This window comes from Hippoglossus stenolepis, chromosome 20 (genome assembly GCF_022539355.2).
Source record: "Hippoglossus stenolepis isolate QCI-W04-F060 chromosome 20, HSTE1.2, whole genome shotgun sequence".
Classification (NCBI taxonomy): domain Eukaryota; kingdom Metazoa; phylum Chordata; class Actinopteri; order Pleuronectiformes; family Pleuronectidae; genus Hippoglossus; species Hippoglossus stenolepis.
This window is the reverse complement of record NC_061502.1, coordinates 19,035,354-19,050,064: the sequence shown is the minus strand read 5'-3', so window position 1 is coordinate 19,050,064 and position 14,711 is coordinate 19,035,354. Positions and strand designations below refer to the sequence as shown.

The window sequence follows — 14,711 nt, the reverse complement described above, 5'->3', positions numbered from 1 at the left end:
CGGCTCCGTCTCGTAGGACAGAAGAACCAATGTTCAGTTTAATGTGTTCAAAAGATAAAAATACTTATATTTTAGCCTTTATTTAAATTCTTTAAAGTTGTTGAGATCCCTTTATAGTGCAATCAATTGATGCACGTTATTTATTCACATTTGTTATAAGGTTATTAATCTGTGTGCAGGAACCTGGGAGTGTCGGTTTGCTCCACGCTGTGTGACGTGGGCGGCATCGTGGCTCCGTTCCTGCTCTACAGACTGGCTGTCATCTGGCTGGAGCTGCCACTCATCATCTTCGGTAGCTTTTCTTTTAGAGGATTTTAATTTCACAGGAGAAAGATGAACGTTCAGCTTCTTAACAAGTGGGGAAAGGACTCGTACGTGTCGCAGAACGGCACTGTGATTTAAAATCACTGGATTTTAAAAAACTGAGCAGTGAAGCTTGGAGTTTGATTCAGTTTTTTATACAATTTCTATGAAGTGTGACTTCCACATTTCCTTTGTATCAAGTTTTATTTTTCAGCTCTTACAGAAAACACATGTTTACATTTTAATACCAGGACTTTGCTTATTGTGCTTCAGTTTAATTTCACTTCAGCTCCAGTGACACTTTGTTCACATCAGAAAATACCAAACAAACACATCAGCACATCTTCAAAAATCAAAAATCAAAAATCAACCACTGCCTGTGACGTGTTTGAAGCTGTTTGGGTGGAAAGTTTAGTTTTTTATTTAATTGGCTTGGATGGTTGCCTCGATCCAGTCCGTGAACTTGGAGACTCGAGCGTAGACGCCGGGTTTCATGGCGTTGGCGCATCCCAGACCCCAGGAGGTGACGCCCTGCAGGATGTACTTGTTCTGAGCGGTACACACCAGAGGGCCGCCGCTGTCGCCCTGCGGAGACAAACACACACATGACGACGGTTTCAACTTCAGTCAGACAGGAAGGAAACACTGTTAAAGCAGGAAGGACAGTTTCAAATCTTTAAATGAGAAGTGACTTAAGATGTTTGCAGGTAAAAACTGAATCATTCCTAAAATAACTGCAGAAAAAAAACAATCTTGTTGAGTTTTTTAGTCTGAATTGACTGAAATCACAGTTTGCATGATGTAATGGACCAAATCATAACATACATCATCTCAAAGCACTTTATAAAAGATCTAGACCTTAAAAGTATAGAGAAACTCAGCTTACTTTAATTTAACAATATTAATTTATTGGTCTGAAATTCTGTAATATTTTCCTTTCTTCCTTCCTTCTTTCCTTCTTTCCTTTTTCGAAGGAACTATGAGTTATTTATTTTTCAAGGGGAAATGCTGGTTAAAAAATTACAGACCAGTAGAATAAAGTGTTATAGCGGCACACTGTGATGCTTGTTTAGTTTTCTAAGTTTTCTCGTTTCGGTACCTGGCAGCTGTCGGATCCTCCCTCGATGTTTCCAGCACACATCTCGTGGTCTTTGACTCGTCCGTTCAGATACGACGGACGGTTACAGATCTTGTTCCCGATCACAGGGAAACCAGTTTCCTTCAGGATGCCCTCGCCCCCTGTACCTGCAACACACACTTCCTGCTGTTATCCACCATCATCATCATCATCATCATCATCATCATCATCATCATCATCATCATCATCATCATCATCGTTTACAAACATTCATCATCATCGTCATCAAGATTCCCCTCCAGTGTGAGAGAGAGTTCATTCGAGTTGTTTTACAGGAATAAAGATGTTTTTATCGACACATTCACTGTGTTAGATCCAGTGTGTGTGAGTGTGTCTCAAGTATTTATTCATACTAACAGATATTCAACTTAAATCATCTCATTTAAATGTTGTTAAACCACTTAGCTCGCTGTTCATCTTTCTACATTTGTATTTCATTTACAGGATATTGTGTCTCACAAAAACAAATAAATATGTGATAAAACATGTTCATTTTCTTATCAATAATTCTTCAATATCTTCAGGGTCCAAAACAAAATCAATAAATTACCTGGAAAAGGCTCTGATGTAAATTGAAGATTAATTTGACGCTTTTACTCTTTTGGTTGTTTTCTATCACAGCCAGTGATCCTGTTTTATTTTTTCAGACATTAAGAAATAAAATAAATGAAACTGTAACCAGCTTCAGTTTTACACATAGTGAGGATAAAGTTTTTCCTGTTCCGTGAAATAAGCTTTTGAAGAAGTAAAAACCAAAACGTTGTCACTTTCCAAAGACCTCGTTAGGTTTAAAAATGAAGCAGGTCCCCACAAAGACATCAGCACAAACACGTACTGTACCTTGAGTTTCACCCCATCCAGTGACGTAACACTCGGTTCCACTGGGGACGACGTAATCCTTGTCTGGGAGACACACCGGCAGGACTTTGTCGTTTATTAGAGCCGGACTGAAAACACAACATCACTCTCAATACACAGTGAAGAGCATTTTATATCCTGGTTAATCATTTAATCTGTTAAACACACGTCACGAGCTCAAGCTGACGTCCTCAAACTGCTTGTTAAGTTTAAACGGACCAAAAATACAGAGAGGTTTTATTTACAGTGACGTAAATAACACCTCCCCAAAAGAACAATTTCAATCGCCCCCTGGTGGCTGGCTGCTGTATAGGTTATAAGCGCTGCCTCCTCCATGTTAGCAGATGGGACATGAGCCAAACTAAAAAGCTGGAGTACACGTCAAATACATTTTTCTCAAAGATTGATTGACAGCTGAGGACTGACACGTGATTGGTTGAGCTTCTTTATCGGCGGGAACCCACCGGCATGGCTCCATTCAGGAAGTGCATCCATCTTTATTTACAGTCTATGTTTTCAGCCCTAAATTTGCATATATTATCCTTAAAAGTGGTCAAAGCATTAGCTGTGCTGTATCTGCAGAAGCAGTAAATGAGTAACAGTTGTAGTGTCAGTGTATCTGAGGTGGTTCGAGGATCAGTCCTGTGTTCACCTCTCCAGTTTGAGCAGAGCGATGTCGGCTCCGTTGGGTCCCAGCACCAGTTTTTCCAGCCTCCTCTCCTGTTTGGACGGCTCATTGGCTAGCTCAGTGTGGACTCCCAGGACAATCAGGTACGCTTGAGGCCGCCTGGACCTCAGGCATACACACACACACACACACACACACACACACACACACACACACACACACACACACACACACACACACCAGTTATCCAGTGGCTGTTTTACTGCAGGATTTGGTGTTCAGATGTGTCTGAGTTCCCTGACCTCTCCAGGCAGTGTGCAGCCGTGAGGACCCACTGATGGTGAATCAGAGTTCCTCCACAGAAATGTATTCCCATACTGGTGGAAAGAGACAAACCATGATAGATTAAAGCTGGACGGTATAATTACATCATGTTTTTGTGAATAATGATTTAGTGTTGGTGTACTCACCTGGTCCTGAGGCTGATCTGCCACGGCCACGAGTGAGCTTTGGATACGCAGCCTCCGACAATACGACCAAAACAACGCCTGGGTTTGATGACTGGTGAACCGCATTTCAGTCCAACTGCAAAGAAAGAACGGTTATTCAGTGTTATTTAATCTTTACCATAGGTTGGAAGGATCTTGTTAAGTTTGACCAGAGGGTGGAGCCAGAAATCAAAATTTTAGGTAGCCAGGCCATTGACAACTAACTAGCTAACCAAAAGTGAAGGCCAACCATCTGGATCGCCCCCTGGTGTTCAGCTGCAGTATCACAGACCTTGCCTCCATGTTAGTGTTTTTTTTAGGTCGTTCTGATCGTACCACCTTGGTTCTGATAATGTTCACGTACCACAGTCAGGGATCTGACAGTAGTCCCACTTCTTGTTACTGTCGGTAGTGTAGCACCACGGCCCGTTCACGTCGTTATCTGGGTTTCTGCAGCTCTGACAGTGACAAACAAGGAGATAATCAGGACTTCGCCAGCTGTCGACATTAATTTCAATATCGAGATGTCTACAGGTCTGAATGTGGCACACTTACATTTCCCTCCAGGCCCTTGGTGGGGTGGGACACTGGGGTGAAGCTGTTGTGTTGGTGAGGACTCTGAGCGCTCCAGGCCTGGCAGGTCACACCCAGGATAGTGATGGAGGTTGGACCTTGGTATGTTCCTCCATTTCCAATCTTACAGTCTGACACAGAAACACAAAGAGAAGCCAGGGGGTGAATATAGGATTAAAAAAAATTACAATCAATCTCAAACTCTGACAGACGGGTTTGACTGACCTGTCACAGTTGGGGCCTGGGTGACGGTGGAAGGGGTTTGGGTCACACTGGGTTTGAGTGGGGGTGCTCCTGAAGGAATGACAGCACATTTTTCCAAGTTGCAATACTCCCAACGGACACGAGGGTCCATAGTGTAACACCAGGGAGCTCGGTCTCCTTCTGGGTTCCTGCACAGATTCCTCCTGAGGTCCCTGTGAAAAGAGAAACTCTGGAACATCAGGGCAGCAGGTACCAGTACCCTTTGTATTTTCGTCCTATAGAGGCAAACTGAAATTACCACCAGGGGGCAGGATTGGCCTTTGACTTTGAAAATAGCTGGAGAAGTCAACGCTGTTTGGGAAAATTCTGACAATTTTCTATAATAGACTATAAGCTGGTTTATTTTCACGAATGCAGTCCTACAGCTGTTCGATGTGCAGACTTGTGCTGTTTGGGTAAAGAATCGGCTCCAGTCAGCAGCAGCTGTGATTGGCTCTGGGTCAGAACTGGTCCAGTGTTCGTTGGCTAATCCTCACACGTCATTCATCACGTATGTGACGACCCAACATGCCAGTCACATGTAGCTCGCTGTGGGTCTGAGCCACTTTGGCTCCTCCAGCGTGGGATTCATTTTCTTTTATTCAATGTGACTTCTCGGACACATTCCGCTGGGAAATCAAGCCTGAGCCATTTACAGTTCAATCTCTGAGTTTGATACCAGTTTGAAATGAACCACACGCAGAGACAGATGAGTCAGCTTGTGGTAAAACCCCTGAACAGTGCGCACTCATGTCATCTATGCTTTAGTCTTTATATTAAATTTACTTGATTCAAACACATATTCATTGTTTGCCATTAAAACGTTCTCCCAGCTTTACTGGAGGTAATTGACCGACTCACGCTGCGGGGTACGCCTGTGGAGTCTTCACGTGGCTGTGAGGAGTCATGGCGCTCCAGCTTTGACATTTCTTTCCGCTGATGGTCTCTGATGTGATGCCACGATAACTCGTCCCATCGTCCACGTAACAGTCGTCCTCCTCTGGGGGGATCATGGGCTCGTCTGAGGGACACGAGAATACAGGCTATATTGAGGTATATTCAGTTTTAACAGTTTAACTCATTATTTTAAACTCCTTTGTCTTGATCTTTTACAGAGTACATCTATCACCACTATCTAAAACATAATTGTTTTCATTTGCTTCCATAATCATTGCTTCAGAAAATCAGGGGTTCCCAAACCTTTCCGCCCCCAACCCCTGAATTAACAGTGTCACACACTTGGGACCCTGTTGGATACTGATTCTAAACAAATCACCTACATGCACAAGTTTCCATTTGTTATAATCACCTCAGCGGTTATGTGGGGACCAAAAAAATCAGAAGGCTGATGACATATCTTCTATTTTAAATTTCTCTCGACTTTTGTAACAACTGTAGCTAAAATATTCTATTTTTTATTGTTCTCTAAATAATAATTGATTTATTGAAATCATCCCACAAATCCTGACTCCTAGATTGAGAACCACTGCTATAAATGATATCTTATACCAACTAACGACTGTAATATGTTACTCAGTTTTCCTCTGAAACTCCTGCAGCTGTAATTCCATCACATCACGGATGTCTGGTACCTGGTCCGGCTCCACAGCTCGGCACCTTGCAGTACTCCCAGCGAGTCTCGGCGACGGTGGTGTAACACCAGGGCATCCTCTCGTTGTCGGGGTTACGACAGTAGTTGTTATCCAGGCCTCTGACAAATAAATACATAAATACGCCGTCACCAGGAAGAACATAAACTAAGATGTTATGTTTTCATTTTGAACTTCTTCGTGTTTAGTTTGAACGACTCATTTGCGGTGTTGTTGTTGTGTCGTTAATGTGAGCTCGTACTTGCAGGGGTAGTTATCTGGGGTGCGGTTGTGTCTTTGTGGCGTCTGGGCCGACCAGCTCTGGCAGGTTTTGCCGGACTCGGTCACAGATACGGTGCCTCGGTAGGCTGCGCCCTCATTGGTGGCACAGGTCAGCTCCGGGACGATGGTGGGAGGCTCGGAGGCTGAGGACAGAGGACGAGACAGTTTTGCCTTTAAATGACTTCTATGCTGAATATTTATATCTTTTGTCGGCTATATCGGGATTTTATATTTTTTAATAGCGTTTTAAAAACACAGGAAGACTTACTGCAGCGGGGAATGGAGCAGAAGTCCCATCTCTTGGATGAGCTGGTGGTGAAGCACCAGGGTCGGGGGTCTCCATCAGGGTTTCTGCAGTAATTCTGTTCAAGATACTTTTCTGGGAGACTAGAGAAAGGATTAAATAGGACTGTGTTCGTTTTAGAAAATCTCATGTGTGTCTATCCTGCTAATGGTGGATTTGTAAATTCAGGTGTGGTTTGTGAGGTCGTACGCGCTGGGGATGTATCCGTGGTTTTGAGGTTTCTGGGAATCCCAGTGTTGGCAAGCGAAGCCGCCTTCAGTGGTGGAGATTTTTCCTCTGTAGTTCTCACCACTGCAGTGAATACACTCCTCTGTAGGACACACACACACACACACACACACACACAGACACACACATGTCACACTACAGGGGCGGTTCGAGTGTCTTTGGAGGCAAAAGAGACCTGGAGGTCCGACATGAACCAAAGTGACGCCCCCCTCAAAAACACATTCATTTCAACATTTTCATTGATTTCTCAGAGAATAATTCACGGATCCTGACGTTAAATGCAAATAAAAATCATGATCCAGTGAATTTAGATGTGGTTCCATTAAGGGACTGTTGATAGTTTGCAGACTACTGAGTCCAAGTGTAATATTAATATCAATATCACCAACAGATCGATCTCACCAGTGCAGCTGGCTACGTTGCAGTGCTCCCACCGGGTGCTGGAGTCGGTGGTGTAACACCAGGGTCCCCCGCTGTCTCCATCCGGGTTTCTGCAGAAGTTAGAGTCCAGGTCTGCTCGGGGGTGACTTTCTGGTGTCATACTGCAAACAGACGAAAGATATGAAACGACATGATGACGTGATGTAAAGTGATAAAAGACGTGAATACATACTAATAAAACACGTGAATACATATCAAACATGTGAATACATATAAAGCACGTGAATACATACTAATAAAACACGTGAATACATATAAAACACGTGAATACATATAAAACACGTGAATACATACTTCGGCACGTGTGGGAATTTCGCTTTCCATCTCTGACACGTCTTTCCCGTCTTTGATCTGGACTTTGTTCCTCTGTAATCTGTTCCCAGTCCATTCACACACTCCAGGAGGTATTCTACACAAGAAGAGAAAACAAGAACACAATCAGCATCACATCTGATCCCTGATTAAAATTAAACTGCTAATTAGGTGGAACGTTTGTCGACCTGCTCACTGTTGTAAATATTGATCTGCTAATCAAACTCATCAGACTACTCCCTCAAGTGAATCATGTGTCTGATGCAACTCGTGTTGTTTCATCCCCAAAGTGCTGTTGAACCTCCTCTCCACTGTGTTTGCAGACACAGTCCAAACATCGCTGATCACGCAAAACAGACTAAACATTAACCACAGTATGATGAGGAGAAAACATCAAGTCTTGCCTTGTTTTTCATATAAAGCTGCACTGGTTCGACGCAGGATTGTCTCTGATTTGGAGTTTGCCGTTGCCGTCACACACTCCTGATCCTTTTCAACATACATGAACGACCTGTGAAAGAAACAGAGTCAGGTTGAGATGCTGAGGCTTGAATCAAGTTCAGCTGTTAAAGGTAAAATACACAATGTGTGTGAACTTGCTTGCAGGTGAAGGTGGTTTCACTGTCACATTTGGTGGCACATTCAGCCACAGAGTTTAACGTGTACTGTCTCTTGTTCAGCGAGAGGATCCACGCCCCTTCGGTTTTGGCGTAGCCGATGACCTCTGTACCACTCACTAGAATCAGAATAAACATTTCACTGTCAAAAACATAAGCTACATTCGGACTTAGCCCCTAACTCTGGTTTCGTAGTTTAATGAGTGAAGCCAAATGTTGATAAACAAGATAAGAAAAAAGCTACAAGGGAACTTTTTTTAATGAAAGCACTAAATAATTAAGTGTTAAAAAGAGTCTTTGGGACAAATTTGAGGTTTGTGGTTGTTTGAGAGCATTAAAAAATCCTAGGACCTAAGATTGAACCCTGGGGTACACCATAGTTGATATAATCAGACAAGTTAGATTATCAGGTGGAAACTTTAACCCCAACACTCGGACACCAAAGGGTTAATTGAGTTGCCAGCTGTTATTACTGTGTCATCTGTCTTTTTAGTTTTTATTTAATTTTGTAGATGTGAATTAGAAGAACCACCGTTGGCACAGCCTGTTCCTTTTAGTATTTAGTCTTCAAATTTGGTTTTCATATATAACATTCGATTAAAACTAAACTAAATTCATCTGCAAAACATCTTGAATTACATGTAATTAAACAAAACATTATATTATTTTGAATACTGATTCTGTCTCTTAATGTAGATTGACAGTGACATAATTGACCTGATGGGGAGAATTCACCGTGAAGCAAATCACTGTCCGTCATAATTCTTTTCTATATTTCCCCGATTCATAGTTGTAATTGGTTGTTTCTTACCAGTGCAGGTCAGGGCTCCCAGGAGGAGAGCTGCTGTGTACAGGTCCATGGTGCGACCCCGAAACTAGCAGCTCATAGTCGACTCACTCACAGATGAACCTCCTGTTGTATTAATGGGTTCCTTTGGGTGCGTTGGGTAGACAAACAGGACAACTCAGCCGTTAGTCAATCATTGGCCGAACAAGGACGGCGACAGATCAAAGGGTCAAAATCCTGGTTTCTGGGACACAAAGTGTTACTTCGCAAAATCACAGTGTGTTGTCCTCTCTGTAAAGTTTTGAAAATCAACAACGTTTCCTCGAAAACTGTTCTGCTGCTTCTTTATGTAGTTACAGTAGATTTAGAAGAATTTTTCACATCATGCAACATTTTGTGTTTTCTTATGGATACGTCCGCTGTTTGTACGTCGGTCGTCATTATGTGTAAATGTCCCTGTGTTGTGTTAAAAAGCTGCACATTTAAACACGTATCTGTTGTAATGTCATGACGAAGTTCAGACCTGGTTTTTACTCGGGTGGGGGTGTAGGGGAGGTTTTATCACGTAGAACAGACTAAATATGTTTGATATGATTAAAGGGAAAGTTCGGAGATTTAGTCGCCTCTGGACATTTTTACAGTTTTCCCCAAATATCACAGAGCAAGACACTGATAATCACTTCGGGACAGATGTTCAGTTGTTTTATGTCTTTAAAATAACACATTTGTGATAGCACAGAAATCCAGATGTTGCCTTTTTCTAAGCGTTGTGTGACGGGCGGCCCTCAGACTTTTTAAAACCCCCTGATCTGGATGAAATGAGATCAATATATAAAGTTAATCTTCAGCTAAAGGGAACACATGTCCTCACCAGCAAACAGCAAACAGGTGATTACAAAACAACTGAGTTTAGACGGCTCCGTCTCGTAGGACAGAAGAACCAACGTTCAGTTTAATACTTACATTCTGGACAACTAAGGAGATCTTAACATCATTTTTCTGTTTTTAAAAGTGTATGTAGAATATTAGAAATGAGTAATAATGACTCGAAAAACATCAAAAGATTTACAAAAACATCTGGAGAGTAAATTAAAAGGTCGTTCCAGATGTAAAAAAAACACCCTCTGATTTGTATAATAATTTAATTTAGGCTAGTTTAGAAATAAATATACTTCTTCTCTCCTTTAAAAAAATCTGTTAATGAACAAGATGTCAACGCTTTGTCTGAAAAAGGATTTAAACAAAAAAGACTTCTATACTTTTATTTGTGTAACAGTTTGAATTCAGGATTTGCTGTAATAGTGTTCTTAGCAGTATTTTAACAGTAGTATATAGTTTTGTGTTTGAGTGTGTGTGTGTGTGTGTGTGTGTGTGTGTGTGTGTGTGTTTATACTCACAACAACTCACTTCAATCCCCTCAATCTCGTCTATAAACAAACGGGGACCAAGCTTTTGTCTTCGTCTATCTTATGTGTCTTTCTCTCCCTCTGATTTGAACATATCTATATCTGTATATTTAATATCTATATAAATAAATCTGACTCCATGTGACTCTATATATATTTTGCAGCTGTATTTCACAGACAACCTGGAGCAACAGAATTAGTTTTCTGTATTTGTGTGAACTCGAGTGCGTCCCTGCCCCGGAGCCTTGTCTGCAGCGCTCTGCAGATTCCCTGTTCGGTTCAGAAGGGTCTTTGAACTCACATTCAACTGGATGTAAAATCCTTCAAAAATGGACCCTTCAGCTTAAATAACCTTTTTTAAGTAATATTTTGTGCCTCGCGTCTCCTTGTCCTTTTTCTAAATAAGAGCAGATGGACGTTTTGAGAAATAATTAGTCTTTTTTTGTCCGTCAGCGAAGCTCCGGTGAATTTCCGGCTATAATAACCGTCTGATTGTTTCACTGAGAGACTAAGTGTATTGGTTTTGCTCTGTGTTCTGGCAAGTTGAAGGTCAGCCTCCTCCATAAAGTGGGACCACAACAATACTTGACAGAGAGGAGGCGAGCGAGAGGTGTAGGCTCTGTGCCGTCCAAGGTTCGCCACTCAATCAATATCCCTCTGTCAGACCTCAATTTAGAAATGTCCCTTTCTCCCCCAAAAAGGAAGAATGGCTGCTTTCTGCAGCTGCATCACTCAGGGTTTCATGTTGGGTCCTTTTCTTTGGTGAAAAGAATCATTCCTGTCGCTCACGATATTCAGTATCACAGCTGGACGTGTTATACTGTGTTTAATTATCATTTATTCCTTTTTATTTACTCGTATTTACTTCTGAGACTGTTTCCTCTGCGTGGATCTGGTGGATTTGGACGTTTTAAAAGAAGCAAAAACTCGTGATAATAAAATTCTGTGATATAAAACAGCAGAACTAGTGAAATCATAGAATCGCTGTAGTCTGTGTTTTTCATCAGAGGATTGAAGAAGCTCTTGCTTTGCAAAACTATTTAGGAAAACCTTGAAATTTAAGCAAAAATCTGCTGATTAAAGCCGATAAATATCTTCTGAAAGCGCAATAAGACTTTACTGTTATTCAATTAAAACTAAAAAAGCAGGAAATTCTGATTCGTCATCGCCAGAGCTGGCAAAATGTAACTGAACTTAAGATTGTGATCAAGTAAAAACAAATATGTGCAACTCACATTGAGAGTAAATATCTTTATAAATGTTTAATATGTATTTGTATAAAGAAAATATGATAATATGAGTTAATAGGCACATTTACAACGTGTATGGAGTTTAATTTGTAACCTTAACATTTATTAATTTTATTATTTACTGCCTTCACGCCTTGTTTGGTTCAAACCTTCCGACTTTTCAGTTGAGTCTGAACCAAAATATCAGCTGTGAAAGGTTCCTCCGACTTTGGTCCAGACCAACGGACCAAAGTTAAGTTTCGACCAGTAGAAGTTCCCTCAAAGCAAAAAGTAATAAACGACTGATGCGTCGTGTGAAAGTCGTAAATTTCTGTCAATTGACGAATGTTTTTCTTAATCTACAAATGATTTGTTTGATTTATATGTAATTTATCGTCCTCCTTCTTTATGCTTCAGTGTGACGAGCTCCCTCTGCCACACAAAATAAATCCAATTAAAGATTCTCAAATAATAATAATGATGGTTATTACTTGTATAAATCATCACAACGTTCTGGTCTGAGAACAGGAACTCTCCTCTTCTCTCCCCACAAACGTATCATGGTCATTTTGTATTTTATGGATCAGAAAAACCTCCGTTCGTGCTCCTTCCTTCAAAACGTCGTCTCTTTGTGTGTTTTCAATCACGGCCCCATTGGACAGAAGGTCCCGGCAGACGGACACAGAGCGACGGCACATTAGAGGTGACTGTCATAAACTCTGCAAAAAATAAAAAATATAATAAGAGGAAGAAAAAGCCATTGTTGCTTAAATTGAGTGCATTTTTCCTTTGATTAAAACATCGCTTAAGCGACTTGGCCTTGACTGGAGCATTGTGCGGCGCTGTGCTTCTGAAGGATGTGTGATTAAACATACTCCTCTCAGACTACACACAGCACAGGTATGTTCTGCTTTGTGTACTCCTGGATTTTTTTACAGCTGTTGCACATTGGACGTGAGAAGTAGAAGGAAAAAACCGTGCACGTCCCACATCTGGTTCACGGCTCCGCAGCTTTGTCCGTCGGTTATTGAAGAAGTGGGACGAGTGGATTAAAATGCTAATCGGGTTCGCGGCATTGTGTCCGACTCTTGTGTGAGAGTGGCACCTCTTGAGTGAGAATGGAAATATTTGGGGGGCGAGAGCTTGTTGCAGAAACTTCTTTGTCCACGTTGGAGGTTGTCGGAGTTTCGGCCGTCACGCCAGAGACACAGAGATTTTCTGTTTTGAAATGGTTTTAAATGGGATTTTTGTAAAAAGGGATTTGATCACTTTAACTCCACAGAGATTCGATCTCTCGGGGAAACAGCAGCTTCTTTTGCATCTGGATACATTTGTGATGTAAGGAAGTGACATCATTTCCAAATTAGATTCACCAAATCGCTCTAATTTAAATACTAAATGTGTCTTCATGTCATGGTTTTGGTTAAAATAATTACTTCGTTAAGGTGAATGGAGTTTTGACATCACAGTTTTAATTTTAAGCTCTCGGGTCAAACTTTAAAAACAAAAACACTGACTCCTCCACCTGCTCCCTCTGTGGACTTCCTGTCACCTGACTTCCTCCTTTACCTCGGTCACATCTCCAGAATATGTTTCTATTCATAGAAATTAACAAAAATAAAACACCAAATAATAATCAAATTAAATATCTTCAATTGTGAAAATATAATTTTTATTATCTACCTTTCATTTGGACTTCACTGTTTTCTAAGAAGACAGTTCATGTGACACATTTCCACCAACGGCCTCTAGAGGTCGCCAAAGACATAACATTACTGCAGAAAGAAAAAATAAGAAAAGTGATTAGAGTGAAATAAATAAAATAAATAAAACTACAAATATAACAATGTGCTTTTCTTAATTTACACAGTAGATTAAATATTTGTATACATTTAATTCAATTTTTTTTTAGTTTTTTCGTGAGTAACCTGCTGTAATGAAGTAATACAATATATTTCAAATATAAATTGAAGAAAAAAATCAACATGAACAATACTTTCTAAAAAGAAAACACTTTTAAATAAATAAATGAAAATCCCCAAAATAACTTGTTCACACTTCAGCTGCCTCTCGTCTCCTCGTGGCTTCGTATCTTCTTGTTGTTTCAGCAACAACACAATACACGACGAGGACAAACACATAGTCCGAGCTGCACAAATATGCACATACGTACACACACATGCACACAACAGAGTCCAATGTGCTGAGCCCAGCTGTCTCCGTCTCTGCCATTACTGTAAGAGAATCCCCTCGGCCGGCGCTCTAACCCGCTCCATCAATCTCTGTGTGTTTGACAGAAACTATGTCCACCTGTTCTCCCACACACACACACACACACACACACACACACACACACACACACACACACACACACACACACACACACACACACACTCAGAACCTGCAGCCACTTCAGGCCTCAGGTCGGGACGGAGGCAGAGCGGTTGGTGCTCAGCGCTCGGACTCACGTGGTGAAAACAACTGTCGTAATGTCTCAAACTATAAAAGCATCAGCTGTGAGGTTTCAGGTTTTTATTTATTTAAATATGAGTTCAGGATGATGTGACCCTGCAGCACTGGTACTTTAACACATTAGTACTGAGTGCTGATACTTTACGTGTGTATTTACAGTTTAGAAAACTTTGCACTGCTACTTTAAACGTTTTTACAGAAGTTGTTTGCAACATTTCTACTTCTTTTACCATTGCTATGATCATAGTTACACTACTCACAACATGCTTGTGCAGCACACACACACACACACACACACACACACACACACAGACACACACACTGAGTTCCCGCTGCGTCTGAACTGTTGCAGTGTTTTCAGACAGGTGGAGTCAGGTTACCTCGACTCTCAGTTTGTTTTGTCACGGTAACGAGGAGCCACAGAAAGTTTCCACAAACCACAAAAGATCCCGTATGTAACACTGTGTATATTTATAATAATAATAATAACGCATATGACACTGTTTCTCTGTCACGGAGACGTTGAGCTGAGTTAAACCCGATGACTTCTCTGTTAAATGTGACTGAAGGCTTGTTATCTGTAACAAGCCGGTGTAGTGGTGTTTCCTCAAAGCACGACTGTGAGATGAGATGAGATAAGATAAGGTACGATACCATAAAACAAGATAAGCTAAGATCTGATACAATACAATAAGATACGATACAAAGAGAATATCTTATTTTGAATCTTCGTTTCCTTTGAGATGGGACAGACTCTAACTGAAGCATTTATTCCACTTTCATCCCTTTACAAGTTAATATTTTTTTTTATTT

General features: G+C 41.1%; 1 protein-coding gene across 1 annotated transcript; it reads right to left on the bottom strand.

The window, feature by feature from the left end:
- Window positions 1-488: 488 nt before the first annotated feature.
- On the bottom strand, window positions 489-8,957 carry LOC118099731 (plasminogen). The gene is made up of 19 exons (XM_047338154.1): window positions 8,816-8,957; window positions 7,988-8,123; window positions 7,792-7,898; window positions 7,370-7,484; window positions 7,037-7,176; window positions 6,596-6,716; window positions 6,371-6,489; window positions 6,083-6,245; window positions 5,824-5,942; window positions 5,093-5,252; window positions 4,214-4,404; window positions 3,971-4,119; window positions 3,780-3,873; window positions 3,398-3,512; window positions 3,230-3,304; window positions 2,952-3,092; window positions 2,282-2,388; window positions 1,403-1,548; window positions 489-888 (listed from the first exon to the last, which is right to left on the bottom strand). The coding sequence occupies exons 1-19, from the start codon at window positions 8,862-8,864 to the stop codon at window positions 727-729; spliced, it is 2,409 nt and encodes an 802-aa protein (XP_047194110.1). The 5' UTR covers window positions 8,865-8,957; the 3' UTR covers window positions 489-726.
- Between the last annotated feature and the right edge of the window lie 5,754 nt (window positions 8,958-14,711).